This window comes from Strix aluco, chromosome 3 (assembly GCF_031877795.1).
Source record: "Strix aluco isolate bStrAlu1 chromosome 3, bStrAlu1.hap1, whole genome shotgun sequence".
Lineage (NCBI taxonomy): Eukaryota > Metazoa > Chordata > Aves > Strigiformes > Strigidae > Strix > Strix aluco.
In genome coordinates this window covers 58,115,262-58,136,843 of record NC_133933.1, presented here as the reverse complement: position 1 = coordinate 58,136,843, position 21,582 = coordinate 58,115,262, and the positions used below count along the sequence as shown (strand labels likewise).

At 40.3% G+C, this 21,582-nt stretch overlaps 1 protein-coding gene across 4 annotated transcripts in view; it reads right to left on the bottom strand.

Moving 5' to 3' along the window:
* The window catches only part of GRM1 (glutamate metabotropic receptor 1), a 198,411-nt gene that overhangs the window by 23,342 nt on the left and 153,487 nt on the right, over nucleotides 1–21,582 (bottom strand). For all 4 annotated transcript variants that reach the window (XM_074818696.1, XM_074818697.1, XM_074818698.1 and 1 more), the window contains exons 6-8: nucleotides 16,874–17,042; nucleotides 14,880–15,006; nucleotides 8,476–9,406 (exon numbers count right to left, since the gene is read on the bottom strand). In XM_074818696.1, the coding sequence (XP_074674797.1) occupies nucleotides 8,476–9,406; nucleotides 14,880–15,006; nucleotides 16,874–17,042 (1,227 nt within the window). The remainder of the gene's footprint in view (nucleotides 1–8,475; nucleotides 9,407–14,879; nucleotides 15,007–16,873; nucleotides 17,043–21,582) is intronic.

Genomic DNA, 21,582 nt, shown 5'->3' with positions numbered 1-21,582 from the left:
TGAGTCACTCACTGTTGAGTTGGTGTATTTTTGTAGCATCCCAACTGGATTGTTATGACTACATTTCAGAATAAAAATACAATAAATAATATATACAAATACAAAAATACAAGGAAATGTAATAAGTGATCCAGTCAAGCAAGAAATTAAATTACAAGTGGTGTCCTTATTCCCATGTTTTATGCCAAGAAAGATACTAGCCTTCCCTGGGATTTCTGTAGTACTGCCTTTGCTTCCCTTCAGTCAGGAAGGAGACATTGTGGTACATAACCGTAAAGCTCCCCTCTGATGTGATTGTGTATCTATGCGTCATTGTGTTGAAGTATTGAGATTCATTATACAAAGCTGCCTGGTGCTACAGCAGTGCCCGTAAGTAAAACAACATTTTGTGATTCAGCATCCTGAGAGCAACAAAATAAGAGAAGGAGCTGTAAAGTGAAGTTCTCTGGGAGTCCTTTGGTAAGAGCCAGGCTGCACTCAGAGACCATTCCTTGGAGTTATGCCCTGTCAGATCCCCTGGGAGAACATAGTTGTGAATATCCATGGAAGGAAAGAGGCAAAACTGTCCTGGACTGGGAACTTCTGAGAAAGGGAGGAAATTACATCAAACCTTACACAACAACCCTTTCATCTAAAAGGACCATCCAAATAAAATGTGGCTCTGACTGGTGACAAAGAAGCAGAAGTCTGGATGGGAGCGCAAGGGGCAGGTCCTGTGCCCTGTAAACTAATCAAATATAACCTGGGATTTGTGTGAGAGGGGGTTTACCCCCACTGGGATAAACTGGGAGGCCACTGCAGAACCTCATTGCTTTTCTAATTTATTTCCCTTAAATGTAGTCTTGAGCAGCCCCTGCTTGGTCACCGAAGGAAACCCAGAGGAATAAGCCTAAACTGACAGACCTCTTGGCTTGTACTTGATGACAACCATGACAATCATATTGTAGATCTGTCCCTGCTCCTGAACTTGCCTTCGGAGTGACATGTGATTGGTTATGCATGTGCTGGGACTCCCTTTAGCTGGGATATTTGCAAGGAAAACTTAGAGTGACTTATGCAGCCTTATGCAGCCTTGCCCCTTATTTCTCATTAAAAGGAAAAAATAAATTCTCTATCCCCAGACTAATTATCTTGCACATATATATACACAGACACACAATTTTGTATACACATTTGCCATGCCTGGTTTTTAAATAAATATGTTTTAGTATTCATTTAAATAACTATAAAGAATGTAAGTGTGAAAGTGACATCTCAGAGTTACTTATCACATATTCTGTGCTTTTTTGGTGCATGGGACAGAATTACATCATATCTATTAAAGCAAATGCAAACTCAAGGCTACAGAGAACAATATTACATATAATTACATAGCTCGAATTTAATGGACAACCCTGCAGCAGCCGTAGAAGAGATTGTTATCGGATTATTAAGTCTTAGTCTCCCTTATTTTGTGTTTCTTTCCAATTCTTTAACATCAATTGTAAGAGTCCCTTTGGAAACATGTAACTGTCTTCTGGGAGTTTTAAATATTCACTTAAATCAATATACTGACAAGGACTGAACAGCTTGACTGAGTTTGCTGAATTTTCTTATTTGAAATTCACATCACATACATGAGAGAACTGGGTAAGAGTCGTTACCTGCCACAGTGCTATGTGTTCAGAAAATCATTAATGGTTTAAATCCAGTAAATAGCCCAGCAAAACCAGCAAATGTACCAACTGCTGAGAGAGATGCTTGGCATTAAAACTTCCAACTATCCCTGTGAGCACACAAGCTGCTTTCCCCAAAATGCACTGCAACCTCAGAAAAGGGTGAAGGACTACACTGAATACAGAAGCTAGGCAAATGCCAGGGCGGGCTGTGATAGGGAGATGAGTCGAGCCAGACCAGGGTGCCACCTGCCTTCCCTGTGACAGCTGTGGCACCAGGGAGCCACGCCAGAGCTGCCACATCTTCATCTGCATTGTGAAGTAAGCAGAATCCTCCATGATAAGCCCTGGGTGGGATGCAAGGGTGAACAGAATGCCCCATGGTTGTGGAGCCCCGTGCCCTGACAGGGAGCCAGGAGCTGCACAGTCACAGACTGTGCCTTGCACCCCGTGGTCCTACTGCTCTACAGAGTCAGCACTGAAAACAGGGCCTGGATGTCAACATTTTATTGCTAGGTTAATGGAGAGATCAGATATAAAATGGCAAAGAAATGATTTAAATAAAAACCTAACCTGTACTGTATCATTTTTCCCACTATCTTTTGTTTTGTTTTTAATCCTTGTATTATTTTCCACTTGCAGGATCTTACAACCTTTCTGCTGTTCCAAAACTCTCTTCTGTAATATGCCTTTCCCCTTTGGGGTAAGCCTCAGCAGGATGGCTGTGCAGGCCCAGCAGGTTTAAGTGAAACTGCCTTGGATCTTGGTATTTTCCAAGGTCTGTAACGGTAAAAATAAAGGTCTGTCTTATTGTGTATGCAATACTACTACAGGACATGAGAAGTTTACCCACTGCATCAGTTTTCTAAATTACAAAGCAAGCTAGCCTACCATTTCCTATTAGATTCATCAATTGTCTCTATACTGTTTTGGTAATGCTGTAAGAAGATAAAACTACACTAGAGAGTAATCGGTACAACAAGCATTTAAAGATAATTCTTACATGCTGAAGGCAAGGTGACAAAATTTAAGACCAAAGAAAATACTTAAATATATTGTAGACTTCTCAGATTGGGCTCGTGTCCTGAAGCGCAGGAGTTTAACAATATATTCTCTTTTATAGGAGAAGGTACAATAGTGACGAGTTACTATTAATCCTCCTTACACTTTCCACTAAATCTTCTTGTTTCAGATCTTTTAATGCATTTCAACAAGAGCGAAATATTCCCTGGGAGGCTGTGCCAAGTTGAGATTGGTTTTGTTCAATTTCACACACTTTAGCCTGCAGAAGTCAGGACAAAAGCCATTGTTTTACTTACAGTAAAAGAGTTTTCATGTCCTGCTCACACTTCTCCCCCCTCCCCACTTGTCTCCATAACCCCCTGCTTAATGATAGCATATTGACTGCATGGAGTAGGAACCTGAGAGCGAGAAGAGGAAATACTCCTGAGCATCTCTTCCTATGACAAGGCACTCAGGTTGGATCAAGTGAGAGGCTACAAAAGATCTGCATTTGTATGACTGCAACTGAACATGCTGAACATTTACTCTCTGTTTCTGGAAGCTCCAACTCTTGACATGCTGCATTGTGCATTTGCCTCCTCCCACTACCACAAAAACACAGGGAAATTAAATGTCCTGCCTTCTGGACGTACTTATGCTAAGATTCCCCTCACTGTCTGTGGGAGGCTTTGAAAATGAAGGAGCTGAGGAGCCCAAAAACCTTTGTGGACTGTGAGTCTCCAAGAGAAATGAGTCCCAGAAAAATGCAGCATGTCAGCACAGCTTGCTCAAGATGAAATGGCAACTCAGCAAGTCAGTTTAAAGAGAAAGAGTAACTTAAGAATACTGAGAGATAATTTTATAACTGGCAAGACAAAAAAGCAGATGGTTCCCTAAGCCTTGGTAAGGGAACAGACATGTGTTACTAGGTGTAATTGAGAAACCTGATTGCCAGTTAAAAAACTGTATGTAGGGACCCAATACAGGGTTGAGAGGACAAAAAACAGGAGCAGGCTCCTGTAAAAGAAGCAAGGAGAAGGTACTAGGGGATGTTGGGTTGCCTGACGTTTTTTACTGGAATAAAATAAAGTCATTTTGAGAGATCCTTGGGCCAGGTGACTGCCTGGACACTGCTTAGAGTGGATGCCTGTGAGAGCAGCCTAGAGGCATGGACTGCCAAAACATGTTAAAAACATAAATAAAAATACATGTTTGGAAATATTTAAAATCAGCCATTCATTTCTGAGGGCAGACAGCTGGAGGAAAAATAACTGAATGCAAATATATTAAAATTACAAGCAGGGAAGCAGGTGGCTTATGCATTAATGTGGAGTTCTGGCCACTCAGTGAGTCTTTCTGGTTGGCCTTCCTGTCAACTCAGATTTTGCTACACAATTTATGTTGACAACTAAATCCTTATTTATTCTGATTCAAAATGCACTAAAATGGTGTCCAGACCTGAGGTCTCAACCATAAATTTAAAATCATTTATATGTGAAGACCAAGGCCAAACCTGAAGCTAATTACCCAAAGATGCCCAAAAAACTTATCCCCTGTGGTCCCCTCTGCCACACCGATCCTTCTCATGCCACTGCAGCCCACGAGAAGCATGGGTGAAGAGGTGAGCCTTACTGTGTGGCTCAAACTCTATTTGAAGTGTGTCTGTGGACTATAGAAAAGCAACACAAAAGACTTGCAGGCTGCAGGCCTGGCTTCAACCTCCTGCACACAGAGTGTGCCTCCTGCACATTTGAAGCAGTGACTGGAGAAGGTGTTTCCTGAACCCTCCTCAAGAGCAGTATCTTCAATGTCACTGGTTATTTTTTCTGCAAGTAGTACAGAAAGGAGCATTGCTTCCTCAGGGAAGCAATCGTACAGGCACTGTACAGGAGTGCTACTCTTCAAGCTGATTGACCCTCATAGGCCAAAGTAACATTTGTGGTCAAGAACAAGGCTAATGATCACAGCAAGATCTATATCTGAAAGTTACAATCTCACAGCTGGGGAAAAAAAAGAAAAGATTAAAAATCCTCTCCTAAAAAACACTCCTATGTCATCATCCTGTAACAGACAGGATCTCATAATGTCATCAAGCTGAAAACTCTAACAATAAATGTCCCCACAAGACTTCAATAAAAGCAGCAGATATCACTGTCTCTCTATCTCTCCTGATGGAATGATTACATTTTTTATACATATTTAAATATTCATTTGACAAGAGAGAGAGACTGACAATAGCTTGGTACTGAAGACACTTGCAAGGGATCTCTCAGACCCAAATTCAAGGTTTCTCACAAAATAATACAAAGTATTTTTCTAGGGTTTGCATCAGGATTTTTTCCTCTGTTCCAGGACACATTACTGGTCAAGAACAGAGAGAAAGGAGGAGACTTACCCTGGGACAGTGCATAGTCTGGTTATAGGGTGTTCACCTGGGAAGTTAAGGAGACACTCTTAACCTAAGTGAGTGCCTTAACTCATGTCTGTTGGGCTAAAGTTCCCTCACACTTTCCAAATGCCTTCATCTCTCCATGAGAAAAAACAACACGGAAAGGATCCCTACCATCAAAGCCTAATTCTATGAAACATTTTGAGAAGCCAGAGTTTTCTGATGAGAAAACATATTCCATTGGCAATTTCCCAGCCAGCTCTATTTAAAAGAGTGCTGGCTGTAATTGCTTATAGTTTAATTCAACCAAGTAAGATAGAGTGCAAACCCTCATGAGCGCAGATGGCATCTTTAGAGTGCAACAGATCAGTAAAAGCAGCGTGCTTTGTTATTTAAGTGAATACCAGTGTTACTAAACAAGTCATTTTCATTGAAACTCTGTGGGTAATGCAGCTGGGACAGACATTTTTCGAGAGGACTTTCTGACCTATGTATCAGCACCAGATGTAGCTGAAGGTTTTGAATTGACTAATAGATCCTGTGTTAATAGACTTCCCTGGTTAATTCTTTAGCTCTGCTTTAGGAAGGAGGAAGGAAGAGCGGCTTGGCTTTCTCTAGTCCCCAAGCTATATAGTTAAACTAACAGCGCAATGTTGTATGTGAATGTTTTATCAAGACTTATATAAGTCTGACTTGCCCTTGTAAATGTAAACTAGTTTCCATTTTTAAAACTCAATTTAACTCTGTGTCTGCACAGCAATTTAATTTAGATGAGTGCCACTTTTCTGTTTAGGAATTGGAGTTCACTGGATTAGCAGAGGAGAGGTTTGATAGAGGCAGGAAAAGAGATGAAAATTAAAAAAGTAGAAAAAAATACAAGCTAGGAAGAAAGAGAAAAGACAACAAGAAAATGGATGGAAAGTTGTGTAAGAAAGCTGGAAATCTTTTGAGTGAAGCACTGCTGGCCACTTACAGACAGAAAAGTGTGACCATAGGGACAATTACAGAATCAAGCAGCAGAGAAACATACTTAGGGATCTGAATTACTGAAAAACTGACAAATAAATCCCAGATTTTAATAGGAAATGAAAAAAACATTGAAAATCAGCCTGGAGGCCATTCCTGTGGGCATTAAGCATGTTCCAGTAGTTTCAAGCCCTGTTTCAGGACCTGACTACACATTAGAGTTATTTAGGTGCTTCAAAGGCTCCAGTAAAGTCTACTTTTTCCTTCTTGGTTTCCTCAGTGACTTACGCTTCTTTATCTGTGTCAGCACAATGTCCTCACAAGCTTTGCAATGGATTCTCCTAGGAGCTAAAATACCCTCCAAGTAATGAATTTTTGTGCTTTTGTGACTTTATTTCCAAAGCTGTATGTTTGAATACTATACTGCTTTCAGTTCTTCATGTCCATGTGCAGAGGTATGCTGTCCTTCTCCATCAGCAAGCCTAGCATGCCTCCTCATCTGTGCTGGTTTAGGTGAAGAACATAGCAGTAACTGCACAAGAGGTTTAGGTCAGAGGTTGGGATTTTGCTGTGCAAAAGATCTGGAGGCTTGACATGGGACAAAAAGGCATATTAACCAGGTGTTGAGCTTTTAGTTTAGAAGAGCATCTTAAAACTCTCTAGGGCTTTTTTGCTTCATACCACTCACAGGCTCAACAGAGAGGTCAAGAAAATCTTGCTAGAATTATGCAACAAACAAATTGCTAAAAAGCTCAGGTAAGCCCTGTTGGTTTTTTTTAATGACAGTGCTGAGGGAAAAGCTCGTTTTTTGAACAGGGTGAAATATTTTCTCATAGTATGAACTGTATTCTAAATATAATGCATTTGGATCTTTTAAAGTACAGGATTTTTAGTGAAAGTGGAAGAACAGTAAGCACAACATAGAATTAGTTACTAAGTTTCTCATGATCTAAAATACTTAATAGCCCTATTTTTGTCAGAGATCATCTTAAAGATACCAACAGCCTTAGCCAGAGACTACACTGCAGAGACACCACACTAGTTTCTTACAGACATGCAAGACCGCATCCAACTTCCATAGAGTCAGAGGAAGGTGGATCAGGCTCCATCTTTCTATTTGCATGGAATTCAAGCTCTTGAGCTACAGAGATTTTTGGCCATCTCCCTGCAAGTGGGGGCTCTCAGGGCTGCCTGCCACTCCCAGCTCCCTCTCTGTCTAGCTCAGGAGCTGGCAGTCTTATCACAGCCTCTGTGGCACACTGAGCTGTGTATTTGGGTTACTTATGTCTCCATTCCCATCTCTTCTGATCCCCTGTCTGGCAACAAAATAAAAAGTACTGAAGTAGCATAAAGGCGAAATTGATCACAGCATGGGTTTTCTACAGTATTACCTCCATCCTTATCCCTTCCATCTCCAGGACATACAAAAATGGTTCTTGTGCAAACTGAATCAAAACCAACTTGAGTGACTCAGAGAAACCTACAGATCCCAAAGAGCTGGAAATTAACTGAATTTTAATTCTATCAGGAAGCTCAGAAATTTAGACCTCACTGGTTCTTGATTATTTTGATAGTTTTTTCTAATTGGGGCAAAAATAATCTAAGCTCATATCTAGCCCTGTGGTGCTTCTTTAAAGTTTAAAAAGCAATAAGGTAATAAAGAATGCAAATGTTCAGACAGCTGCTCACAGGGAGATGCTGTTTGAAGTAACATTTCTCTCTCCCCCTCTCCTGCAGCTGGTTTGCCTTTAATTATGAGCAAGGAAAATAACAGGTTCAATAGATGTGGATGCAAGTTCATTTTCACCATCAGTTGACTTCTGCAACTTTCACACCAACACTGGGTTAGAGAACATGGACAAGTTTACACTAATGATGATTAAGAGTATGACTCATAATTCTGAATATTAAACAAAGCAGAGGGATAGTATGAAGGGTGCTTTTGGATCACAATCATGAGGACTGTCACAATACACTACCTTAAAAACTAATGTTCAGTCCCAAGCTTTCACACACGCATCCCAGAGGCCTTAGACAAGTACATGTGATATACAACCACACAGACATAGATTTCTGGTCCCTTTCCCAAAAAGCAACAATAGCACCTCAGTTTGAACATAATGCAGAGGAACTGCACATAGGGGTGTGAGATCCCCATCACATGCACAGAGAGATGGGCGAAGCTGCAGATGGAGCTTGGTTACTCTACCACTGCCTGCTCTGTCCCAGAGGTAGAGGGAGTTTTGTACAAGGCTGCCTTTAGAGCAGGAGAGGAAAATAAGAAGGAACATGTCAATAGCTATCTGAGGCTTAGATCTAAAGGATCATTTTTACCTTTTCTGCTGCACATGAGATGAAAAACTGTTACATACCTTACTATTCAGCAGACTACGGTCAACCAAGAGAGGATGGCAAAGAGAGGGACATATACAGATAGACGTGTACCTGCAGTCAATCACTTACTTTGGATTTCCAGCCCCTGGCTTCTTTCTCCGGAATATGTTGAGGAAAGTGTTGGACTTGCAAGGTGCCTTGCCGTCCCCGACATGCATACGCACCACATCTGAGGTGGTGAAGGCACTGCGGACGTTCCTCTCGGGCTTGGCTATGATGATGTACATCTTAGGAGTGAACATGCACCCCAGGGCCACTGTCACGCTCAGGCTCACTGCAAAACAGGTGGTGATGATCTTGTAGTTGCTCCCGAAATAGATAGGTACAAAGGCCAGCCAGATGATACAAGTGGTGTACATGGTGAATGCAATGTACTTGGCCTCATTGAAATTGGCAGGCACATTGCGAGTCTTGAAGGCATAGTATGTGCAGCTCATGATGAGGAGTCCATTGTAGCCCACAGGAGCCACGACACCTAGGTTGCTGGTGTTGCAGATAAGGTAAACTTCCTTAATGCTGGGGTAGGAGAGGATGGGCATCGGGGGCTCCAGGATGATCAGTGTGATCACCAGTGTCAGCTGCACACTGATCAAAATGGAGGCAATGACCACTTGGGCCCATGCGCTCATGAAACGTGGCTTGCGGGTACAGATCTTCTTTTTGCTGCCTGCCAGGATGCGTGCAATGCGGTTGGTTTTGGTGACAAGGGCAGAATAGCACATGGCAGAGGAGAGACCCACCAGAAGGCGCTGGAGGTAGCAGGATGTCGTGGTGGGTTTAGCTATAAGGGTGAAAGGGCAGACGTAACCCAGAAAGATGCCAGCAAGGATAATGTAGCAGAGCTCCCGGCTGGAGGATTTGACAACAGGGGTGTCCCTGTAGAGCACAAAGATAAGGGTGACAAACATGGTGACCAGGATCCCCAGGCAGGAAAAGACCACAGCCACAATAGACTCTATATTGCTCCACTGGAGATACTTTACAGGGATGGGTTCACAGCCTGCAGTGTACAGAAAAGAAAGAGAGTGTTAGAAAGGTAGTTGCTTGAAAAAAGAACTTTTTTTTTCTGGCTCCCAATATAATCCAAACATTAGCTTATGCCTGTGTGCCATGGATTATTAAAACCATTTTACAAAGGAATGAACTGCAGCATGGAAAAGTTTGGATGGAATATGTTAAAAAAAAAAAACAACAAACAGTCATCAGTTTTGTGTGTCCCAAACATTTGCTTGGTATGCTACAAAGGGAAATGAGATTTCGAAATTTTTTCATAATTTTTCTTGAGATATCTGCTGACAAGCCCAACATATCAAAGGCAGAGCTGGGAACAGAACCTAGACAAACTCAGCACCATCCTGAAACTTCATTTCAGCAGGGAAAGGGTTGTTACAAATCAGAACGGGTAGCTTTTTGACCTCCTCAGACTAATTTTAATCTTTATCAAAATCACTATAATTTGACCCACTATATTTTTGTGAGGGTGATTTTATAAATAATAGAAATTAATTTCAGATCTATGGGCAGGAAAGCAGCAGTAAATCCAAAGTTGTAATGGAACTACACCATAGATACTGTACCTTCTTAGTATATTTTTGCTTTTTTTTCTCTTAACATTACTTTAGTCTCATTTTGTCAAACCCTCTGCTCATTGTTTTTCCACTAAATAATGTAAGTTAATTCTTATGGAAAAGTCAAACCCACAAAATAGGTAAGCCTTCAAAAAATAACTCTAAAGGCTCTTCTTTACGACAGATGTGCCAAAATAGGTATCAGTTAAGATGGTACTTAGCTGCTCTCTCCCACACTCAAGTTAGAATGTCTGGCTAGATTCCTCACTGTGCTGAAGATATAATGCCAGCAATAAACATTACAGAGAAAATAAAATCTTCTGTGTTAATAGGATGTTATGGTTGTGAAGCTGAGTTACTGAAAACCTTCATTCTGGCATTTCCTAATTTCTCTTCTTGACTTAATAATGCCAAAATGCTTTTAACATGTTTCTATATCCCAAGGAAATTATCCATGGCCTCTTTTACTTCTTGTTTCTGTTCTCCTCCAGTTTCCTTTGGATCCAGCTCACCTTTTTCTCCTTTCCCCCACCTCTCAAGTATCTTTCCGCCCAGTCCCTCATTGTCTCTGTCTCAGTTTCCCTTCCAGTTCAGTGCTTTCCTAACCTCTCCACTCAGATGTCTCCATTACAAACACTGCTGGTCCAGCTTTTCACATCCTGGACCAGCTGTTCATCACCTCTGCCTGTCTGGGTTGTTGGATGCGGCTGAGAAGTGCAGGGAAAGGTGATAGTGTCAACAAGCTTGTGAGAGGCATTTTCTACCTCTCAATTTTGCTGCTAAATCTTAGAAAGGGCCCTGATACTGTGATGAGCAAAAGTCATGCTCAGCCCCTTCCTCCTCAGTATGGAGTACATCTGCAGAAACCGATGTCTATGAACTAAAAGATTATGAAGCCCACAGTTTTGCTCAATTTATATGCATCTTCCATAAGGTGACAAAATTACCAACTGATACCTCTACCAAAATGTAAAGTTCTTCCTTCCAAATATAGGAGAAGGAAGCAGAGGTATGGATCAGGGTTGAACAGTTTAACCTCATTTTGAGAAACAGAAGAAGAAAATATTTTTTTTGTTGAAATTAAAAAAAAATCAGCCTGGGGCACAGTCCTGACATGGAAAATTTCTGCTCGAACTTTTAATGTCTGCTAATGTCATATGAACTGAAAGAATGTCTTATTATTCTCTACTCTTCGTCTCTAAGAGTACCAGGCTGACTTAACTACAGGTAATGAGGTCTACTTAACTGTAGGTAATGATGTTACAGGTACCTGTAACATCAAAAACAATAGAAACGATAGTATGTGCAACGGAGGTCTCGTTTTATAAAGAAAAGGAATTCTGTTTTGCTCAAAGTGGTCTGTTCAAAACTCAGATAGGTGAGGAAACCTGTTCTTCCAACCAGCATATTTGTGGTGAAATATGAAGGAAAAACTTTTTATTAGAAGTGGGAACTTCTGGCCATTGGCCACAGCAGCCCTGAGTGGAAGTTGGCTCCTTTGATTTAATAAAAGACTAAGAATCAGAAGCTCCTGCTCGTTGGTTAATACATGCAAAGCTCTTCTTAAACAAGAAGCCAGTCTGTGGTTGCTGGAAGGGTTAAGTTTCAATGTGGGAGCCTTAGCCCTGATTCATCATGGTAGTTAAGCTTATCGACTGCTTTAAGCTTATCCTGTGTAAGATCTTAGAAATCTGTTTCATTAAATCAGTGTAATTCCTGTGCACCAGCAAGTCCCAAGAGCCACATATGCTACAGACATTGCCAAAAGCTGCCTGCACTGCTTATATCAGCAAACAGTCGTTAGTTGTCAGCACCTGTGAAGGTGGGTCATTTCCCAGTTAGGAGAAAGTGGTCTAGGGAACCTTGTTAAGACTGGGGGAGGATACTCAGGAAATGGTGTACTTACAGGTTGAAAAAAAAAACCACAACACAAAAATCCTGAAAATAACCCACAACTAACCCAAACCTCAAAGAGAATTAGTGGCAAAAGTTTCACAGTTAAAAGTTTCTAGTAAAAAGCTGCTTGGCAGCTTTCATCTGCTATTTTCCTTGCACTTTAACCATGGATCATTTCCTAGAGCAGAAGGTTAATTGATTTTTTAATTATTTTTTTTAAATTATGTTCATACTGTAAGGCCAGTAAGACAATCCAGGATGTTTTCTGAGGTCATTAACACATCCCAGGTAACCGATGGGCACAAGCCTTTATGATTCATTTCATAATAACTCTATAAAACTTCCTGTCCTATCTTGTTTTATTGCTTATTTAAGATGATTTATATAAACTAGGTTTACTAGCTTGACATTCATTTTTCTTATATTAGATTCTGATACTATAAAAGATATCTCTTCTTCTTGGCACAAGGCCTTAAGATACTGGTTTTAGTGACTATTTGTCAGGTCAGGTTTTTATCATCTGTGATGAGAAATCCTTTGTGCCTGCTGACTCCACTTCACTGAAAACACATTTAGGGGAAGCAATGTAAAAAAAATTTGTACATTTAAAAATAAAATTAAAATGTCAGGAAAGGATTGCTGAGCAACAGAGACTGATTTCAAATGAAGAGAATAAGCACCCTGAAAAGCATGTCCTAGGAATTGGGTTAGTATGTGCTTCACGCTTCTTAAAGGGACTAAGGATTTTAGAGCCTCTGTCTGTGATGGAAAATTGGACTAAAACTGCATACATGTTTAGCATTTAAGATTTAAGGTGAAGGGAAAAACAATCTGATGCTATGGTGACTGGCAGGGTATGAATACAACACACAAAAAGCAAGCTATAAAAACACATCTGATGGGAGAAATCCTGGCAAGAAAAGAGAATTCCAAATTAAATGGTACAAGTAGTGACTCCCACAAAGTACAAGCACCAGAGTTTATCTAGCTCAATCTCCCTTTTCTAAGGTTAGGATGACATCAGCTTCTCTTCACAACTTTGCACTTTGTACTGCGATTCAAGTAAATGGATTGCAGGGGTTAAAAAAAGTTTTTTCCTCAATAAGACAGAATGAAGAAGCTGTGCAGGAGCAGACTGCCATTTTGATGTTCTCTAGGAAATCAGTCAATGACTATGCTGTCATTTGGCTGATGCTACTGTGATTTCAGAACAGCAGCAGTCCAGTCTCCTTGCTGAGAAGAAACACAAATCAGCAGGTCATCTACTGATTTCATTAAAAGTTAATAGATTGCAACATGCCCCTGAGATTTTTTCCAGCACTGATGCTTTCCTCAACTCTTTTCAGCAGTGCCTGTCATTTTGACATGCCCCCTTTTAAGCTATTTTGGGCAGCTGGTAGCACTGAACCATATTCGCTCAAGTGCACATTGATCTCTCACTATGTTCTTGTTCTGCCTTATTGATTAAAGAGAAGTCCCACTTTTCTTCCCTGAACAGTAGATACAAACAATTCTGCGAACCTCCAAAACTAACAGAACCTCTTTGTCTATGGATATCTGCTTTAAAATTAGCAGACACTGGTGTCCTAGGAGGTGGGAGTTGAATAGGAGCTTTTCCAATGGTCAGGACATTTATGAAGGGTGCTGTGGATTTTCTGGTGTCTAGTAATACAAAACATTTTTCCACAGCTGGGGCCCTTACAGAAGGTATTTTTCAAGAACTCCTCTTCCTACAACCCACTTACATGAAACTTGAAGAACGGAATGATCACTGAGATTTCTGTATCATGACAAATCTGTTTGAAGTAGGTTCAGTTGCACACCAGAGAGAGAGAGAGAGAAGAGGGGTGGGTGGTGAGAAGTATGGGATATAGACAGATACACAGACATCTGGGGCATGACCATAGCTTATTTTCCATAGAAAACCAATATAGACAATGGATCAAATTTCCCAGTTTATTGCGAATGATAATATATTTTTAGGTGGAGTAGTGGCCAGCTTTCCCTCTCAAAATAAATCCTCTGAAAGCTCCTTGGCTTCAGTGGCTAGCTTAACCATTATCTCTCAGAACTATTTAATCAAGGTTTGAGTACTTTGTCTATATGTTAAATGCTGCAGCAACATCTAGTTGCCAACCAGTCATATTAAAGGACAAAGATGTGTTAAGTTGCACATTTGATCTTCAGCTAGGTAGTAAGATTGTTTTTCTAACTAGGAATTATGCCCTGCTGAATACTGGCAGCCAAGATTTGCAGATGCAGCATGGGGCAGAAGCGCCAGTAGTCTTTTACAGTGATACAAAGCAAACTCCAAGGTCAAGGTGGTGCTTCTCAGAGCATTAAATCTATTTTCTTGGGGTAATGGTTACTGCAAAGCCCAGAGCAGGTGTGGAGGTCGACCCTGATAAGTACAAAATAACAGAAAGATGCCATAGCATACAACTCATTCAAAGTATATACATAGGGGAGGGCAATTCTAGATGTTTCCCTTTCTTCTGTCAGACTTTCTTAAGATTTTGTTGACATTCCTCTTGCTGGCAGGTGCAGTGAAAATGATCTTTATGCCAAACAAATGTCTGGTAGTCAGTTACTGAATGGCCTGAAATCCCAGATAAAGTATTACTAATTGCATGGTAGAACGATCAGAAAGAGTATCAAGTCAATCTGACAAGGATGCAGTGAGCTCTTGTGATAATCACTGCTAAAATTGCAGCAAATGCTGCTAAGTTCATTAGTAGTCTTAAGAGGTTTATCAATGCTTATGCTAACTGAAGGGGAGGAACAGAGACTATGTCATTTCTTCTTGATATACATTTTCCTGTCTTTATTGTCACTGCTGTTGAACTGAGCCAAAAGATATAGCACTTTTCACTCACCCTAAACTGCATTGGGATGTGTGTTTAAGTATGTACTTTTAATATGTCTGCATGTTGCCACCTTACTTTCCACCACACACCATTCTCCTTGTGCCCTGTAAAATGGGAATGCATTTGGAGGACACATCCCTACCTGTCAGGTCAGAATTCGGCCACCAGCCAAGCTCACAGGCTTTACATGTGAATTCATCCTGAACAAATTCATTCTCCTTGCAAGCAGTGCAAATCCAGCAGCAACTCACTTCTCCTTTCCTGATCACCTGTAATGCAAAATGCATCCTCAGCTATGATCCTCTATAAGATAACACAGAAGACCCCCCAGCAAACAGGTACCACCTGCACTGTTTAAAATATGACAGAATTCCTGTGTATGGCACATTTCAAGCAACTAGAAAACATGAATCCTGATTCTGTATCTCCCCCTGTGTATTAAAATTTGTGCTTAGGAGTTCAAGGATAATATCTGGGGACAATTGTATTTTGTTTTGTGGCAAGCGGTTCTGAGTTGAAAGTACAAAACCATTTTCCCTCTGGTACAGAGGCATAGTGAGTGTTATATTTGCAATCAAACTTGAGAAGAGGCTTAATCTGGGAGATGGTTCAGGTCAGGACAAGTAGCTCAGCCCACACTTAATATCTATTGCATAGTAAAAAGCAGTAAACAAAGTCAAAGGGTAGAACAAAGAGTGATTCATGCATATACATAGATATAAACACACAAGCACATGCACACAGATATAAATTCCAATTTACATAGAAGTCTCTTTGGGGCTCATTACACTAGTGTAAATAGAAATTCAAATAAGAGCAAATTAAAAAACGTACTGCTAAAAGGATGTAATGGGTCCTAGTAGAAAATAAAACCAATACGCGGTGACCAAGAGCATGCTTCGGAACAGCTCTTTTGGAGACAAATGTCCCTGAAAGCTGTATCTTTCTCTGCTGTGAAGGCTGCTAAGTGTAATGATCCAGTGTTGAAAAGATGGTTTCCTTGTCTTGACTCCTAGTTCCATTATGCTGAGGCTGAAAGAAAGACTAAGGATATCTCCAGCTCATGGGGCTCCAACAAAGACTCTGGCTCTGTTTGCCAGAAAGGAGGAATCCAGACTTCTCTCCAGGATCTTCCTATGCATCTATATGCAGAGCTAAGTGCAGTAGTGAAATACGAAATGTTTGTTTTATTGAGTGCTGGCTTTGTGGGCTTTTTTTTGTTAACATTTCCTCCTGCAGTCTGTGGAGAGAGTCCAATAAACTTCAATGGGAGATGAAGCTGGCATTTTGTATGCATGGTGTTTACATATACACATATACACAAACTGCACAATCTCAAAAACAGGGAAAAGATGTTTTGGAGGGTAGTAAATACTGATAATGTTTCCCCTCCAAGACTGTTGCAGTATGTCACTATGCCTTTGCCAAATCATCAATCACTTACTGGTTAGAGTAGCAATATAGAATTAAAAAGCTGCAAATGTGCTTATTAAATGCAATTAGAAAGGAAGGTCTGCTCTAAGGTGATTTTCCTGAATGGGCTTCTTGCCATGTTAAACTTACTGCATCCATACCATTTTGATAGTGGTGGAACATGTCTTTATGTCATCCAGACATGGCAGGTGGCAAATTATTTCTAGCTTGATACAAGTGCTACTGTTTAGTAAACACAGAGTGATTTCATTTGTGTTTCCATACCTCCTGTTGTGAACATGAGACAAATAGGCTTTTTTTGTTTTTTCCCCTTTTTCTTGCAGGTGTTATTGCTGGAACAAAATACTGGATTCCCATGGGTCACATTATTTTCAGGATCAGCCCCTAAGTGAATCACAGCCACTGAATGCTGTAGGCAATGACTAAGTGAAAATCCTGCTCTTTCTCGCATAAGGTGAAATTCAAATCCTGTCACACTTGAAGATTCTGCATCACTACGACGGGTAATTTTAGAAAACATGGGCCTGTATAAGGGATTGTAAAAGTAAGATGTTAACCTTAGGAGTCTTTCTATATTTTTGGCTTTTCTGAAGAAAAGGGTGTCCTATCCCTTGGCTTGAAAGAAGCTTGCTTGTGTTTAGGGAAAAAACACTGACTGGTTATTCACATTTCTATATCAAAAAGTAAGTGTCTGAGGCACACCTTAATCTGGCCCTTCAGGCAAGGCTCGCTGCACACTGATCGGACCATTCCACTCTTATTCATCTGAATCCTGTAGTCGTCGATGTTCAGCACGCCCTCATGCCAAGTCCCAATGAGGACGTAGTCATAGCGGTTGGGCTCTATGTACTGCAAGTTCATGATGTCATACCTACAAGTGAAAAAAGAGAAAGTGAGTCACTGTCCTGCAACACGAAGGATAAAAATTTACCTTGCCCTTCTCCTTCTCTCTCTGTAAATATTCATGTCATCCCTTAACACCAGGGACTAGAGTTTCGCAGGAACACCAAATACTATAGGATTTGCAGCAGAATCATGGGAAATGACAGCTCTGATTGCCATGCAGTTACTGATTGCCTGCCCTGCTTACATAAAACTGTGGATAAAAAGTTGTGTGTCCAGGAAGAACTGCACACCAAAGACAGAAAGCTCTGCTAAAGATGCACATGTAGGCACTGTCTAGATGGTGTGTTTTTCAGCCATTTTTTAAGATGTCTTTAACATTCGCTTGGTGCCCACATACAGGTTGGTTGCAGTATAGCTGCTGCTGGGAGCTCTAGAGTAATCAATAGAAATGCTCAGATTAACTGAACTGGTATGCCGTAAGTTAACTGCAAGCACTAGTTCAGCTGTTTATATTACCTAGCCCAGTGAGACTGTCAGGAAAAGTTAGCAGCTCAGGCCCAAAATTTACTTCCTTGCCCTAGGCAAGCAGGAGAGAACTTCCCAAACCTCATGCAAAGGAAACATAAACCACTGCTACAATAAACATTCAGCTTCCCTGACTCAATCATTGCCTTACGTATGTTGGACCTGGTGTGTGCACATCCCTTACTGTTAATTATTCTGTTCCTTCTTTAACCCACAGAATGTGGCTTGTGCAAAGTAGTGATTAACTGTGGTGATTTCTTAGTAGGATATAAGCAAGAATGGGAGAATGAATATTGGAGAGTGCACACAGAGGAAGAACCACAAAAGAAGCTGGACCTACAGCCTGGCTTCTTAAGATGAGAAGAGGGAGGGCTTTGTTTAAAAGAGGACAAGAGAAAGAGGGCTGAGAACCAGAAATCAGCACTGCAGCTGAAAATCACAAAGCATCTTGTGTTTTCCAAGCCTGGGAGTTACTGCCTTGTTTTTCTCTACTGGATTGTCTCAGTCTCTGGGAAAAAAAAATCTTTTATTTCTAATGAGTTGCTAGCTTGTATGTGCTTTAGGAATGAAAGGTAAGCAAATTATGAGCCATAAATAAAACTGGGATGCTTGGTTGTGGGCAAAGAGAGAGACATATCCATTTTTTCTTTTCCCTTTTGAGGTTCAAACATGCAAAATTTCAACTCTCCCTGCACTTCACAGAGGAAAGAGGTGCTAGAATTACTCTCTAGGTGTCTGTTTTTCTTAATGGAGTCTTTGGAATCTCTCTAGTTAGAGGTGATTTAAAGAAGTGCATATTTACAGCTGTATTTAGACTGTATCAGTCTTGTAAATATGCATGCTCAACAGTGTCAGTGCCACTGCAGAGCTTCACTGAATCACATGGGGAAATGGACTCTTGCCACAGAGTTCAATGGAGCTCCAGGTAGGAAGTAGCTTCATTGGTTGGCAATCAGCTACTAATTGAGGAGTTGCTTTGAAAAGGGGTAAATTTCAAACTCACCAGGAAACAGTTCTTTCTCATATCCCAGTTCTTGCAAAGGAAGAACATAAAAAAAAATGGAATGCTGTTTCCAGGATTGTGAAGAATCAGTATAGCAAGAAGCAATAAGAGCCGGGGACTTTATAATGTATACTCAACAGACAGGAGTAAAATTGAGCAGGCATGTACATGCCTCTTCCTAGCAAGAAGAACCTGCTTGGATTTTAATGTGACCTTCTATGAGACTGACACAAAATCAGTTACTCTGGGCTTGAAAATGAATTCAGGAAGGGGAATAAAAGATTACTAAAACCTCCCATTCCCTTAATGGAATTTTTGAGCCTGCACAGATTGTTTTCATTTTTGCAAAAATATATTACAAGGCACAGAGTGGCATTAATGCAATATCAATCAAGAGTTGGCAATTTCAAGAATATGATTTTAGGCTGAAAGCCATTCTTATGTTTTCTTATAACACTGTTCCCTTTTCTATCAGTTATCTGTCAAAAAATAAAGTATGCAGATAAAAGCTCTTACGCAGTCTTGCATATGACAAGTAGTAGTACAGTGCTTGCAGCTTTTATATGCAGCTTGAGTTTTAAGTGGAAAAATGTGGTCTAAGAAATACACTTGGTACATGAAGATGTGCTTAAGTTCTTTATCCTTTCCTTCTTTCCCTTAATGAAAAATTTCTGCTTTGAGTAAGGACAAGTTCAGTGCTGGAATACCTACCCCATCCCCTTGCTCACATATGTACAACTTTAACAGTTTTGGGCTGTGTCCAAGCTAAAAATTATTATCCCAAAAGAAGTGGGTTTTGCAAGAGCTGTGAGGACCATGGAGGCAACTGGATTTCACACACATATGGCAGCATTTACAGAAGCCATGAAAACATTCTGCAGGTAAGAAAATGAACCCTTCTTTTAATATAAGAGCAAGCTCTCTGGTATACTGGGAAATGATGTGACCAAATAGGTGGTGTTATATGAGCAAGTTACTTGTGAGGTGAGCCAGACCATTTAGCCAGTTGGTCACTGGCACGCTCTTACTCAGGTTAGTCCGAGATAGATGAAGTTACCTTTTTCCATAGCCATAATACCAGACCGGCAGTGAGGTTTGCTATCCTGGAAGGCAGAATGGAAAATAGCAATGCTGAGCAATGCTGGGATGTAACTGGCCAAAACAACCACCCATGAAGCCAAACTCCAAAATAACCACGTATATTTGACAAAAAATTCCTTTATATACAAATTTGAAGTCTTTGCATTATGCATTTGATAATTTGCTCAAAGCATTGGAGTTGATAGAGTTGCCATGTCTGGAGCCAGAACAGGTACTGGAAATTTGGAACTAGATAGACTTATATGGGTCTATGTCCAAGTCTAGTTAAGGTTAAATGAAGGCTTGTGAACCTCAGCATTTCTCTACACATCAGAGGTCCATTGTAAGGGCTGAAAGTTCTCCTGCCTGTTATCACATAATGTTTTATAGTCAAAAGGCCTACGCAAATTTTCCTAGAGAGGCAAGTTTCTTCATACCAGTCATAAGCTAAAAGTAGGCAGTTACCCTAGAATAGGCAAGAGCTCGAAATGGATCTGTCCCCTGCCCCTTGCACAGGCCCAGAGAAGGATGTGGTGTTGACTACTGCATCCCTCACACCTTGTCCAGATATTTCTGGGAATTTGAATGATATGATTAATATTGAGAAAGGAAATGGAGGTACTCAATGAAAGTAAAAAGTTCAGCAATTTTACCAGCATGTTCTTAATGATAGTATAGCAAGCACATATTGTTGATTTTCCAGAGCTACATCCACATAATTTTTCCAGAGGCAGTGCAGTCAGTTAAGTGACTGCATTTGTGCCCTTCTGATAAAGGTCTGCTTCACATTTCTGCATAAAAGCTCTTCAAAGAAAAGATTCTGCACAGAGAAATAAACCTTTGAAAAAGTGCTTCATGTTTCCTAATCTCGTTTTGATAAAAGCTTGAAATCGTGAATTGAGCCTGAGATAGAAAAAAGAGTTATATCTGAACAAATGGTTAAGGTCTGATGAAGCTGTAACAGGTTCAAAACAGGAAATTGTGTGTCAGACAAACATAACTACAGGTATCTCTATCTGCTCTACCCATGATGATTGTCACTAGGAGCTTGTGAGAGTCAATTGTTCAAAGAACCTCACAGATTTTTTGAAAATAAAGTATGAGGAAGTTTGCTGCTTTCTAAGAAGGAGTATTGACTTATACCATCTTGTGAAGTAGATTTGTTCACATGATACGGTAACATAATATCAAAAAACTTTTGTGTGACATTCTTGCGCTGGCATAGGAAAGCTAAAAAAACTACGAAATTTCAGATCTGGTTGTCTTTGCTGTATTTAGGTGTTGTATGTGGTGTTTATCTTTTCATTTTGCTAAGGTACAAAAGCTCTTTTGGTATTGATATAGTGGTATGGTCCATTCACTCATCCACAAAGCTTTTTGATGTGGAACTATGGAACGAAATACAATTCTGCATGGGCATAAACTACCACTGGTATACAAAGATCTGACAGACTGTACAGATCACATTTAATATACACATCACCATTCTCTGATATGATATTGCCCATATCTGATCCAAGGACTACAGCATAAAAAACAAAAAGGTTAACTGAATTTTCTCGGCCAAACTTGCTAATTCCAGCTGTGAATATATAAATGAGGAATGGCAGAAAAAAACCCTACCTAAAATAACCCCTCATATTCTAAATAGGCCAGGGAATCAAGAGAAATGAACTTGCTATAGACCAAAATGATGGATGGAAAAAATTCCATCTTTCTCACCTACTAAGAGAAATATCATAATATAAATTCTCCTATATTTTCAATTCAGGAATTCTTCATTCTAATTCTATGCTTGGTACTGATATTTGTGGAAATGCTCTCAGATGACAAGATATTAAATAAGATTTGGGCAAAAATTGGAAAATTACACCTAAACATCAAACTACAGGCAGACAATGCAGCATATGCGAAGCTGGATTAATGCTTTTACAGAGATAAATAGTGTGTAATAAAC